Source organism: Sceloporus occidentalis, unplaced genomic scaffold, assembly GCF_023333645.1.
Source record: "Sceloporus occidentalis isolate IW3139 unplaced genomic scaffold, rSceOcc1.0.p SCAF_54, whole genome shotgun sequence".
NCBI lineage: Eukaryota > Metazoa > Chordata > Lepidosauria > Squamata > Phrynosomatidae > Sceloporus > Sceloporus occidentalis.
In genome coordinates, this window is record NW_028317034.1 from 5,414,915 (window position 1) to 5,427,483 (window position 12,569).

At 39.2% G+C, this 12,569-nt stretch overlaps 1 protein-coding gene across 1 annotated transcript; it reads right to left on the reverse strand.

The window, feature by feature from the left end:
* Positions 1-1,517: 1,517 nt before the first annotated feature.
* On the reverse strand, positions 1,518-10,926 carry LOC149288057 (amine sulfotransferase-like). The gene is made up of 6 exons (XM_089492184.1): positions 10,773-10,926; positions 8,169-8,377; positions 6,034-6,160; positions 5,453-5,547; positions 2,891-3,071; positions 1,518-1,666 (listed from the first exon to the last, which is right to left on the reverse strand). Exons 1-6 carry the CDS (start codon positions 10,924-10,926, stop codon positions 1,518-1,520), a joined length of 915 nt encoding a protein of 304 aa, XP_089348310.1.
* Positions 10,927-12,569: the final 1,643 nt, after the last annotated feature.

Here is a 12,569-nt window from a genome sequence, read left to right on the forward strand (position 1 = left end):
AACAGTATTATGGTGGACACCTGGCTGGCTGAGAACCATGGTAATTTTTGTTCACAGCCAGCATCTGCAACTTTACTGTTGCTGCACTTCCCATGACGCTAAGCCAGCATCATGGAAGTAGTATGTCTGACTGAGCCTCAAGGGAATTCAATTCAATGTGTTGGTTATTTTTAATATGCATGACTGCTGAAAAAAACGAAGTGTGTTTTAAGTGGCGATGCAAGCGCGACATTGTAAAGTGCAATTGCTTGTATCGGTGAGTTCCGCAAGACTTAAAAAAGTTTCCCTCTTTCACATTTTAAAATTTTAGGAGGTATGGTCATGGGAGATCAAAGGATCTTCCCAATCAACCCATATTCCCCATTGCCCGTAAATGTAGCACAGTAGTAGCCACCTGTGACGGTGAAATCAGGACTGTATCACGAAACCCAGGATTGTTTGGAGGTATGTTAGTTCCCAACATTGATCTCAGTGTTATGTACACTGCACCTACAAACGCTTGAATGCTTGAAATGAATCATATAATGATAGTCGTATACTTCTATGTAAAAATATGTTTGCCCTTGCTATAATATATATAATACATATTTTAATTGCAGATGTAGGGTTTGGTAAGATATGTATAAGTAAAAATATGCTGCTGTTTTTTACATTAAAATAACATCAGGTAGAGGTAAGCTAATGGGCAGATATACTGAAAGAAGGAAGGTAAGACACATTTCCCCATGGTATACACATAAGGCTTATTTTTTAAACATATATGTTGCCTCTGTTCATCTGAGAACACAGTTACATGGATTTGTATGGTTCTGTAAGATGTACAAATTGAAAAAACTGAAAAAAAACACCACGTAAGATTTTAAATTGTTCCAAGTTGGGTTCTGTTCTTTAAACTCCACAATAGTTAGACCAGGTAGAATTAATTAACCCTAATTAATTTACTACTTGAATATATTGTTGATTTACTATAATTTATAATCTACCACAATGATAAAATGTATATTGATAATATATTTATAGTATTTTAGCAGTACATTCTGTAATTGAATATATATTTATACAACTAATTCAAATATGTACTTATAAGATCATGAACACGTTGCTATTATTAGAAACTTATATTGGCATGGACTATTACAGTATAAATGAGAGGAGAAGGAGCTCATTAACACATGATGAAGGTCATTGTGTATTAGCCTAAGCAGCTTTAAACTTGCAGTGTACACTATTGTGTTATTCCTTTTTCTTCCGATTGTTGTGGAGTTTAAAAAATAGAACAATTTGGAGTCTTCTGTGTAGATGATCCAGCTTTTTTCAAAACCCTTATATAAGGATTTTTAGGAATGTTTGACACAAGGGTGTTTTTTCACGATATTTTTCTATTTTTTTTTAAGGAGGGTAATAGGATTGACACTTATTGTTGAGCTGCTAACAATTTACATTTTGTTTTATTATATTGCTACTATTGATAACATAAGGTAGCACAGAAAGGTAATGTTTTAAAATAGATTACGATTTTAAGTTGATTTTTCCTCTATTTGTTCTGACTTTTTGGGATTATCCCATGTGAAGGTGATTGGGAAATCCTTCATTTTTTCATGAAATAGCTTGTCGAACCTCTCACTCTGTGCTACGGTCATATGATTTTTCCAGTCTCCAATAGTACCTGTAGAACAGACAAAGTGAGAGTTATACTGCATTGTGATAATGGAAGCTGAGCACACTGATGTATAGAGTAACATATATATAAATTTTTTTTCTTTAAACCTTGTCTCAGGCTTTATTTTGTTAAAAAGACTGGAACACTCAGGGGCGTACCTAGAGTATTTGGCACCTTGGGCGGATTTTGTATGTGGCACCCCCCCAAAAAAAATAATGTTGGCAAGAACATAATAACATTTAACAAATAAATGAAATAAGTTTAAATAAATACCATTTACTGAAACAGCCTGCCTGTGCCAAATCTGCCCCTGAAACAGCATGCCTGTGCCAACTCTGTCCCTTTAGCCACCTGCCTGTGCCACCTCTGCCCCTGAAACAGCCTGCTTGTGCCACCTCTGCCCCTGATGCAGCCTGCCTGTGCCACCTCTGCACCTTTAGCAACCTGCTTGTGCAACCTATGCTCCTTTAGCAGTCTGCCCGTGCCGCCTCTGCCCCTGAAACAGCCTGCATATGCCAACTCTGCCTCTTGAGCAACCTGCCTGTGCCACCTCCACCTTTAGCAGCCTGCCAGTGCCACCTCTGCTCTCCCCTAAACAGACTGCCTGTCCCATTTCTGCCCCTAAACACTCACTCACCCATTCACTCTCCTGCATCCTCTTACCTCTCTTGCAGATTTTACTGGTCCAGAGGCCGGCCGATCATCACTGGGGCCATGCAGACGTGCATGTGGCTCGACGGCCGCCAGCTTACTGCTGTGGCGCCAGCGCACTGTGTGAGGAAACTCTTTCCCAGGCCAGGTTCCTGCTCCCTCTGGGAGGAAAACAGTTTCCTTGCACACTGTGCAAACACCACAAGGGTAGACTGCGGGCCTTTGTTAGGTGGCTGTCAGGCCACTGGGCAACCCCCTGATGAGTGGCACCGGGGGCAGAACACCCGCCCTTTAGGTATGCTACTGGTACCACCTAAATGAGATGGGTAAGATTATGGCCAGATATACAAGGGAAGTTGTTGGAAGTGTATGAGGACTGATTGGGTGTCTCAGCATTTCATGTTCAATACCTGTTTTTTACCAAGGATGAGAGAAAAATATTTATATGCCCAAGTGAACATATTCTAGATTCCAGTTTCCCTTTCTTTAACAGATGTTATCCAAGCCTGGACATGCGGATCAGCAAGCTTTAATCCTTAAAATTACATATGTGATTGCTTTGTTTTCATTGCCTTTTACCTTTACGCATAAATTCTCCCTTGTTTTTCTCAAATACATCTTCTGGTAGGTTCTCTTTATTAGCTCTTGAATCCTTTTTCATGTCTTTAAAAGTTGCCTTTTGTACTACAATATCCAGGGAATCCTCATCCAGCTCCTTTCCTAGAAATGTGCACATTTTTTGGACAACAGAGCGAAGATCCTGAAAATTCAGTAGTTGTTAGACACATTAACAATCAAGTAAATGTAAATCATTATATTCAGAAGAACGCTAATGCAGGATGAATGCTATATTTTTGAATGGATTAGTGATCTCTGCAACACATATTAGAAAATGTAATTACAAACTCCTCTCCTTAGTATAGAAAGCAGAGCATTATTACATTACATTTATAAAGTGCAGGATTACAAAGAACAATAGCATTAAAAGTAATGTAATTTTAAAAACGGCAAATATATTAACAGCCATTCTAGTAGAAGGAGAAGAGGGCCCTGTTCTTGTGAAATTACTAATCTATGTACAGCAGATATGTCGCTGCACTACAATGGTGTCACCAGGACAGGCCTGTAAATTAATTTATCCTACCTTGAAAATTGTGAACTTAATAGAGCTGTTTAGCAAGGACTTTTTTCCTCATTTTGTATCTGTAACTATAATCACAATGTCCAAAATTAACAATTGCACACCAATCACCACCTTTTTAGCCCGGTGCCAAGTAGCTGCAACAGCAAATCATAAAACATCCAAAAATAGTTACCGGCAATCCAGGGACTTCTTTAAATAATCACTCCAGAAACTGCAGTTTTCCAATCAACGTTTCAGTCTATTTATTAGACTTTCATCAGGACATCATCATCCTGTTCTGATCATCATGTCCTGATGAAAGTCTAATAAATAGACTGAAACGTTGATTGGAAAACTGCAGTTTCTGGAGTGATTATTTAAAGAAGTCCCTGGAGTGCCGGTAACTATTTTTGGATGTTTTGTAACTATAATCAGATCTAACATCCCTGCAGGGGTGTAATGTCGGTCCCTGCAGCCCGTCAACCTAGGTAGGCCGCCAGTTTTCGATAATACAATCAAGATGATTGTTTATCTCAGCTATTATAATTTCTAATTATTATAACTTAAACTTCATACAATACAATTCACACATCACATACTATAGGTGACTGTATGTTGATATGGATTTATATATGGATTTTATATATATATATACCTTATTTGCTCGATTATAAGACGAGGTTTTTTTCAGAGCAAATGCTCTGAAAAATACCCCTCGTCTTATAATCGGGGTCGTCTTATAATCAGACCTCAAAGTCTGACTATGAGACGACTAAGATCCAGATCCCCTGCAGCTGCAGGGGATCTGGATCCTCCTGTCTCAACCCCCCGCCCCACTTACCGGTACTTCAGAGTCCCCGGTGTGCAGCTGGGGCAGCGTGTAGATGTCTACGCGATTCGCGTAGACAACTTCCGCTGCAGCCGGAAGGAGGTGTGGCTAGCAGCGGGGGTTGTCTGCGTGCATCGCGCAGACCTTCCCCGGCTGTCAAAGATCAGAGTTCCCCGCACCGGTGCCCCAGCTACATGACAGGAGACTCAGAAGTACCGGTAAGTGGGGCGGGAGTGTTAAATGGGGGGCATAAGGCATTTCTGGAGCCAGGGTGCTCTGTGAAATGCCTTTTAACCCCCTTAATGCCACTCTGCCTGCAGAAATGCCTTTTTAACCCTCTATACGCCACTGCCTCCTGAAATGCCTTAAACCTCCCTATATGCCACTCTTCCCCATAATATGCCTTTTAACCCTCTAAGTGCCAGAGTGGCATATAGGGTTAAAAGGGATATCATGGGGCACAGTGGCATATAGGGTTAAAAGGCATATCATGGGGCACAGTGGCATTTAGAGGGTTAAAAGGCATATCATGGGGCACAGTGGCATATAGGGGGTATAAGGCATTTCTGGGGCAGATGTGCATAACTGGGGGGCAGGTTGGAAAATAGAAGGAAATAAAACCAAAATATTTTTCTCAATCATAGCTTTTATTAAAAGAATAGTTTAAATGAATTAACATTTACTGGTAAAACTTTTTTCCTATAGAGTCGTCTTATATTCAGGCTTTTTCTTTTTTTTCCTAAATTAATATTAAGATTTGGGGGGTCGTCTTATAATCAGGGTCATCTTATAATCGAGCAAATACGGTATATATACCGTATTTGCTCGATTATAAGACAAGGTTTTTTCAGAGCAAATGTTCTGAAAAATACCCCTCGTCTTGTATTCAAGGTCTTTTAATCAGACCTCAAATAGAGGTCTTACTATAAGACTAAGATCCAGTTCCCCCGCAGGGGACCCAGATCCTCCTTTCTGGCAGCTGGTGGACGTCTATGCAATGAGCGCAGACATCCTCTGCTGCTGCCCCCACTTCTGCCGGGGCTTCTTTGACGGAGCGCTGGTGTCACATGACCTTCCGGTGCTCCATCACAGAAGCCCTGGTGCATGGCGCAGACGTCCCCCGGCTGCCAGAGAGGAGGATCCCCTGCAGCACTGTATGTAGAATATATAAGTATATAATTTACTTTACCATGATCATGTCTTCATACTTTATATGCAGGATATTGAAATCTTCATTGTGGGTGTGCCATCCTTGAACATGATCAAACCATGTACCAGCAAAAACTGTTTACAAATTAAAAATTACATTTATAAAGCATATAAAATACTACCATTGGCACCTAAAAATCCCAAGGCAGAATATAACATCCTGGCTCTGTTCTCTCAGTGACAACAGAAGACAGGGATTTAGGATTAATGATTTAATTAAAATGCAATAAAGTGGTGGAAAATACTAGCAGGGTGCTTGGTTGTATAGCTAGAGGCATTAGTAGGAAGTAGAAGGATGGAAGTGGTTATGTCACTATGGAGATCTATAGTCACACACCTCTTTTGAGATGATTCATTAAGCAATGTGATCACAGTCAATTCTGCTTAAAAAAAGTTGCCTACAGTTGAAGTTGCCTTTAACTTCTTTTACTATTTAATCAATTATATTTTATATAGGCAAATGCTCCATGAACCATAGCTACAAAAATATTACATAATGAGGTTATCTGATTTTTTCATTTACAACTAAGTTTTCAAACTTTTAGAGAAGAACAAACTTACCATCTCCATCTGAAAATCTTTGCATTAGCGTCTCAAAGTCTGGTGCTTTATTCATAATGATAACAATATTTTGAAAATGATACAAAGATGTCATAACATCCTTTGGGTTCCTCATGACATATATAACCTAAAAAAAAAACTATCTTTGAATGATCCTAAAAACTAACAGGTAAAATAAGAATTCACATAAATATGCAAATGATATTACTAAATGCTTTGTGAAATTGGACACACGTCCATCTATACAGACGGGAACACATAGTGTAATAATGGTCCCATGTTATAAGAGCAGGGTTATCTTTAACACGGGGCAAAAGGGGCAGCTGCTGCAGTTCCAGTCATTCCTGAGGGCCTAAAGCAGCTGCCTTTAGAGCCCAGGGGCTGGCATAGGGTCACATAACATGAAGGAATGAGAATGCATTTATAAGTGTGTTTGTGTGAGTGAGGTAGGAGATGATGGGGAAGGGAGTATGTATGAATAAATGTATGTATATATGTATGTGTTTTAGAATAAGAGTGTTTGTATAAGTGGGTTTGTGTGTGAGCATGAATTTGCAGGTGTAGGTGAGCATGGATGTGTGTGTACGAGCATGAATGTGTATATTAACATGAATTTGTATATCAGCATGTAGGGACAGAAGGGAGGGATAGGGAAAACTGGATAAAGAGGTTAAGAGAAAAAGAAGGAGTGATAAACAGAAAGGGGGCAAAGTGGAGAGAGAAAGTGTGGGAAGATAAAGAGAACCAAGAGATGTACAAAAAAATAAATCTCTCCCCTGACCCTTGCTAATCATTTACTAAGCGGTGGACGAAGTATGGTGCTCATTTCCTGCCCTGCATGTGTGGTGTAACATAGTGTAACTCTAGGGTCAGAAGGAGGGGTGACCGCACTGACTCATTGCAGCAAGTACTTTCATTGTGTTTTTTTCATGGTGTTGGAGAGGAGAGTGTGATTGCATGATGGAGAAGAGGCAAGCAAATGCCCAGGGTCCAGTGAATATTAAAGAGACCCTGTTTTTAGTATGGCTTTTGATTTGATTTGAAGATGTTAGTACTCTAAAATGGAATGTCAATCCAATAAAAAGGTATAGTATGAAAAACACACACATTGTTCACGGTTTGGGTTTATGCTTAGTACTTTAGTACTTTATTTATTAAAACAAAGTGTAAACCTCTAAAGCAAAGGGAAAAAAATCAGCATATATACATTTTTTTGTTAAATGGCCAAAACTCTTCTACACACTATACCAATTACTAGACTTGTGCATTCATAGAAAACGTACACAAAGGGTGCGTTTTCATTGTTCAGCCCGAATACCGAAGAAACATGGCGGCGGAAAAAACGGAAATGAAGACACACAACATGAAGAATCTTCGTGTTCGTTAATCTACTAATCTCCCTGGTCCCTTCCCCATCTAGCCTACGTTACGGGAGCGGAAATCCATAGGTTTGTGCGAGGAGTTAAAGGAGGCCCCTGCTCACGGCCAATAGAGTCGCTCGTACAGACCTTTAACTCCTGACGGCGGAACTTGACCTGGGGAAACCATTGGTCTCCCCACTCCAAGAGTTAAAGGTCTTTAACTCCTGGAGTAGGGAGAACCCCAGGCGGAGTTTCACAGTGAGGAGCTAAAAGTCTGTACGAGTGACTCGTACACTATTGGTTGCCAGCAGGGAGCTCCTCTGTGGAATATGAGGATTTTTTTCCCCACGAACACAAACACAAAGACGAACACGAAGAGTTGGCCAGCGCCCAAGTCTACCAATTACCTATGATCTACATACTAGATGAGGTAAACTGGATTAGTTTTGGCTTGCTTTTCTCCTTCTACTTTTTATGCACTTTATGCCCAAGCTGGTTTGCCCAGATACAGGAAATACATGTGTTTAAAGCCAAAAAAGATGGATAAGCACAACGTTATAACATTAAATAACAGGAATCATATTCATACATTGGCAAATAAAATTGCCATCAGCTTTCCGTTATTGTTAGGGTTGATATATTGGCTATTTTTCCAGGACACATCTTACTTTGATTGCATTATGGGACTGAATAATATTTATAGGCGTTGGTCGGCAAACATGGTCAATATGGCAAACCTCGGTTTAAAATAGTTACAAAGCATGGTTTACATACCTTTCCTTTTTTCTTTCTCAGTTCCTGTGGAACTAATGAATACGATAAGTGTGTTGAAAAGAGGCGAGGTGATGGACAGGAATCAAAATCTAGATTTGTAAAATTGAACTCAATTGATGGTACTCTATCTTCAGTTTCAATATTTTCTGTGCCGGTTCTATGCCCCTCACTGTATATTAAGCTTAAAATGTTCTTAGTCCAAATGGTACCTGTTAATATACATTAGAATGATCATAAAACATTGTCTAAAATCCAGACTAATGAAAAAAAGGGCAAACACTTAAATCATAATTACTAGTAAGTGATTCAACTCACAGAGCACATAGTCAAGTTGCACATACTAACTATTCAACCTCTTTTACATTTATAGCAAATGTAACTCTCAGTTTCCTCATTATAAATGTTATTTTCAATTTAAAAAGACACATATCTAAGTGGACCAAAACCAACCTTAAACTAAACTAGCCATACACACCATAACACAACCTTTACATATATCATCAAAATGCATAAGGCGTTTCACTCCAACGGATTATGTTGTACTGTGTTTGCTATTTTTTGGTCGCTGGCAGGGGACTCGTCTGGCATCAACCAATGAAGACCAGCCTCCCTTTCCCATTAATTCTTTAGTGTGAATGCAGTTATGTCAATGCTGCAGCTAACTGTTTCATTCATAGGTTTGTTTTATGAATGAGGGACAGTGTTGGATCATTCATATAAATCGCCAGAAGCAAACCTATGAAGAACACTGTAACAGTCAGCAGCAGTATTGACATAACTGCATTCACACTAAAGAATGAATGGGAAAGGGCAGCTGCTCTTCATTGGTTGATGCTAGACGAGTCCCCTGCCGGCGGCCAATAGAGTTGCTCTTATGGACCTTTAAATCCTGTGCCAACGCCGGGTTTTCCGCTTAGTAATTCTCTGCCCTGATAAAGCCAAGGTGCATCTTGGCGGATTAGAGTGTTAGGGATTTATTTTTCTCCTGCTATTAGCTTTTTTTCCCTTGTGGATTCCCGTATTAACCCCTGCTATACTACAGAAGACTTAAGATAAGCTGGAAAACCGTCCGAAACAAACATGGGTGTGGGTGAATATTCGTAGAATCCGAAGAATTTTTTTCCCGAAGGGGAACACAAAGACTTCGTCAGCGCTCAAGTCTACTTAAGACCCTACACATTACGCTCATATTTCTGTTACAACTGTTTAAGATACATGTGTAGGCAAGAAAAATTAAGTAAACCAGCATGTATGTATAGTTTCGTCTTGAAATACAATATGATCTTCACCTAAGTTACAATAATGAATAAACACAATCTGTTTTAACTAATAACACACAAATTACTATTTTGTTTTCGTCCATATTAAGGGTTTTGATGGTAGTGAAATATTTTTTACTTTACGTGATACTTTATTATTTTTTTAAATATATATTCATTTTTATTTTTGTACTGTTCCCAGTATAATATTATGTCTTATTGATGCCAGTGGTGTCAGAAGTTTTTTTTTTCCCTTTTAATATTCCTTTTTTTTTTCTTCGTTTCTCCGTTTCCTTCCTGTGATTTCTACCGTGCTGATCGCACTGGGATCAGAAAGCAGGGCTCCATACTCTATATGAATAGTTCATATGCATCCAAATGCACAAATCTATTAGTTAAATTTAATATCATAATCAACAACACATGTGGTGATGCTTAGTGGTAGAAATTACTGTAAAAGATTAGAAACATAATATTCAGAATGTAGCATTTTATGACGGGCTGGATTAACCTGGATTTTATTAAAAATATTAAATAAATGCCAGCACTGCATGGCGTATTTATGAAACTTTTTTTTTACTTTGTTAGAATCTTTTTCCTTTTCATAGGTTAAACCAGGGCGCCTTAATAGATATTTGTCAGCAATGCTTTCATGTTAAATACAAGAGAGTGTTCATTAGTTATAAAGATTCACTTCCAACGGCATGTCATGACTGTCTCAAAACAGGTCAGTTAGGAAGTATGATTATTCACTTCTGCAATAAGGACACTAAAACTAATCATTATGTTGATTTGAAATGCATTGCCAGGTAGCTTTATTTGTTTGTGTGTTAGGGCTATGAGAGACTTTACCCTACAGTTTCTAATCTGAATGAAACTAAACACCACATGCTGAGCCTTTCAAAAATAACAAAAATGCTCTTTGACCTTTAGACCTACCCAACTCTGCTCAGTCCTAGTCTTCATCTGTTTATTTATTTCTGGATTAACAAAGTGATCAAATGACTGCAATATTTTGGTGGAGAATAATACATGTATTTTTATCACAAAATTCATTACATTACATTTCCTAAAACAACAAAATTTTATCATGGAGAATTCTAGAATTATTTTTTAAAAATGGCCTTATTGCCATAGTAACAGGTGTTTTTTGTGATTAGGAAAACTATATAATATATTTACAAAAAAACAGTAAGAAAAGGTCAAAGAGCAATCCTCAATGGAAAAACAAATAGAACAATAAGACAAAAACTTCAATGTTTAAGCTCCTCCTTTACTGTATCAAAAGATCTCTGGGTTGCTCCCTTATGACATATATAATTTTGTAAGAAATGCAGTAACTCACCTGACTTGGGGTATGTGACCAGAAACACATCATCATCCCTAATTTTAAACTCCTGCAATGAGTCAATGTATTCTTTTTTATTAATTTGAAGAAAACAAAATCCTTTATATCTGTACAGATTTGGGTCATGTTCCACTGGAATAACTACGTCCATGTCCAAACACAGTATATGATCTATAAAAAAACAAAACAATTATGTTCACTACAAAAAAGTAATCCTTATGTGTTCCTATATTATCTAAATGTTGGGTGGCAATTTATTCACACATTCATACATACATGTGTACACCAGGCCCGGACTGGCCATCGGTGGGCCGGGCCGGATTGACTTAGGGGCTGATGGAGCTGCACCTACCTTAAAATAGGCCCAGTCAGGACCGAACCCGACTGGGCCTATGCGGCCTCTACGGCCGCATTAACGCAGGGCATAAGGGGCACCTGCCCCTTAAGCCCGCCGCAACTGCGACCGGGTCCACCACTCTAAGGGGTCGGGAAGCCCCCACCAGGGCCGGCCTTACGGGTGTGCGGCCGCACAGGGTTTAAATTGAAACATCGGGGTTTTGTTTTTTTTTACTTTATTTAACATCCTCCATGTTAAATAAAGTTTTTGTTAACTTTATTTAACATGGAGGATGTTAAATAAAGTAAAAAAAAACAAACCCCGATGTTTTAATGTAAGCCCTGTGCGGCCGCAGACCCCTAAGGCCGGCCCTGGTGGGGGCTTCCCGGCTGCCCCTTATGCCCTGCGTTAATGCGGCCATAGAGGCCGCATAGGCCCAGTCAGTCCAGTCCTGCCGCGGGCCCGGCTGCAGTTGCTGCCTGCTCCGGCAACAAGGTAAGTAGGGTGAGGGAGGGGGGTGCAGTGAGAAGGGGCTGAGGGGGGTTAGATAGTGAGAAATGGGGAGAGGGGATAGATAGTGAGAGGGGGTACATAGTGAAAAGGGGGAACATAGTGAGAAGGGGCAGATAAGATGGGGAGAGGGGGTAGTGTGAATGCGTATGAGAATGAATGAATGAATAAATGTGTGGATGAATTGTGTGAATGCGTATGACAATTAATGAATTCATGTGTGGATGAATTGCTTGAATGATTTGTGAGACTGCATTAATGAATGTGTTAATGATTTGTGCGAATGAGTAAATGCAAAGATGGTACATGAAGGGTGGGCTTTAACAATAAATAAATAAATAAATATGGGCTGCTCGGGCTTAAATGCCCGGGCCTATTTTTTGTCCCAGTCCGGGCCTGGTGTACACACAACGAAAACCTCTTGTGTATTAGATTATGAAATAAGGGTTGTAACAGGTTAAGCAAAGAGATAGAGCTTTGGTTACCTTTTTAGCTAAGCAGGCTTTGCGAAGTACTGGCAGGCTGATCCCTGGTCACACAAAACATTGGAAAGTGAGAGCCTTGCTTTGAGAATTAACCTTGTGTATTGGAGAATTAGTGAATAGGGCTTTTTGTGTCATAACACACACTGTTAAATGACTATTTTCTATTGGTTTTAAAGTTCCAGGGGATGTTTATTCAGGTTAGGTCCAAGGTCCAAGATATAATAAATCAAAGTGTTTACAGGGTAGACTCATTTCAGAGCAACAATATGCTGTACAATGTTACCCAACAAGTAAATAATAGGTCAATTACAATATATGAATAAAAAAGTGAGTCCTATTTTGGTCTATGAGTGAAAATGATTTGCGTTAAATAAACATGTTTTATGTTGTGATAGGTGCAACTAATAAACACATTCAGGGCCAAGGGTATTTCATGTCCTAAAGACCATAGTTTATGTTTGC

Coding starts and splice junctions, on each gene's coding strand:
- LOC149288057 (XM_089492184.1), bottom strand. CDS start 10,926: ATGGACGTAGTTATTCCAGTGGAACATGACCCAAATCTGTACAGATAT. Junction 8,378..10,772: donor GGTCACATACCCCAAGTCAG/GTGAGTTACTGC, acceptor GTATATTAACAG/GTACCATTTGGACTAAGAAC. Junction 3,072..5,452: donor AGTATGAAGACATGATCATG/GTAAAGTAAATT, acceptor CTGAATTTTCAG/GATCTTCGCTCTGTTGTCCA.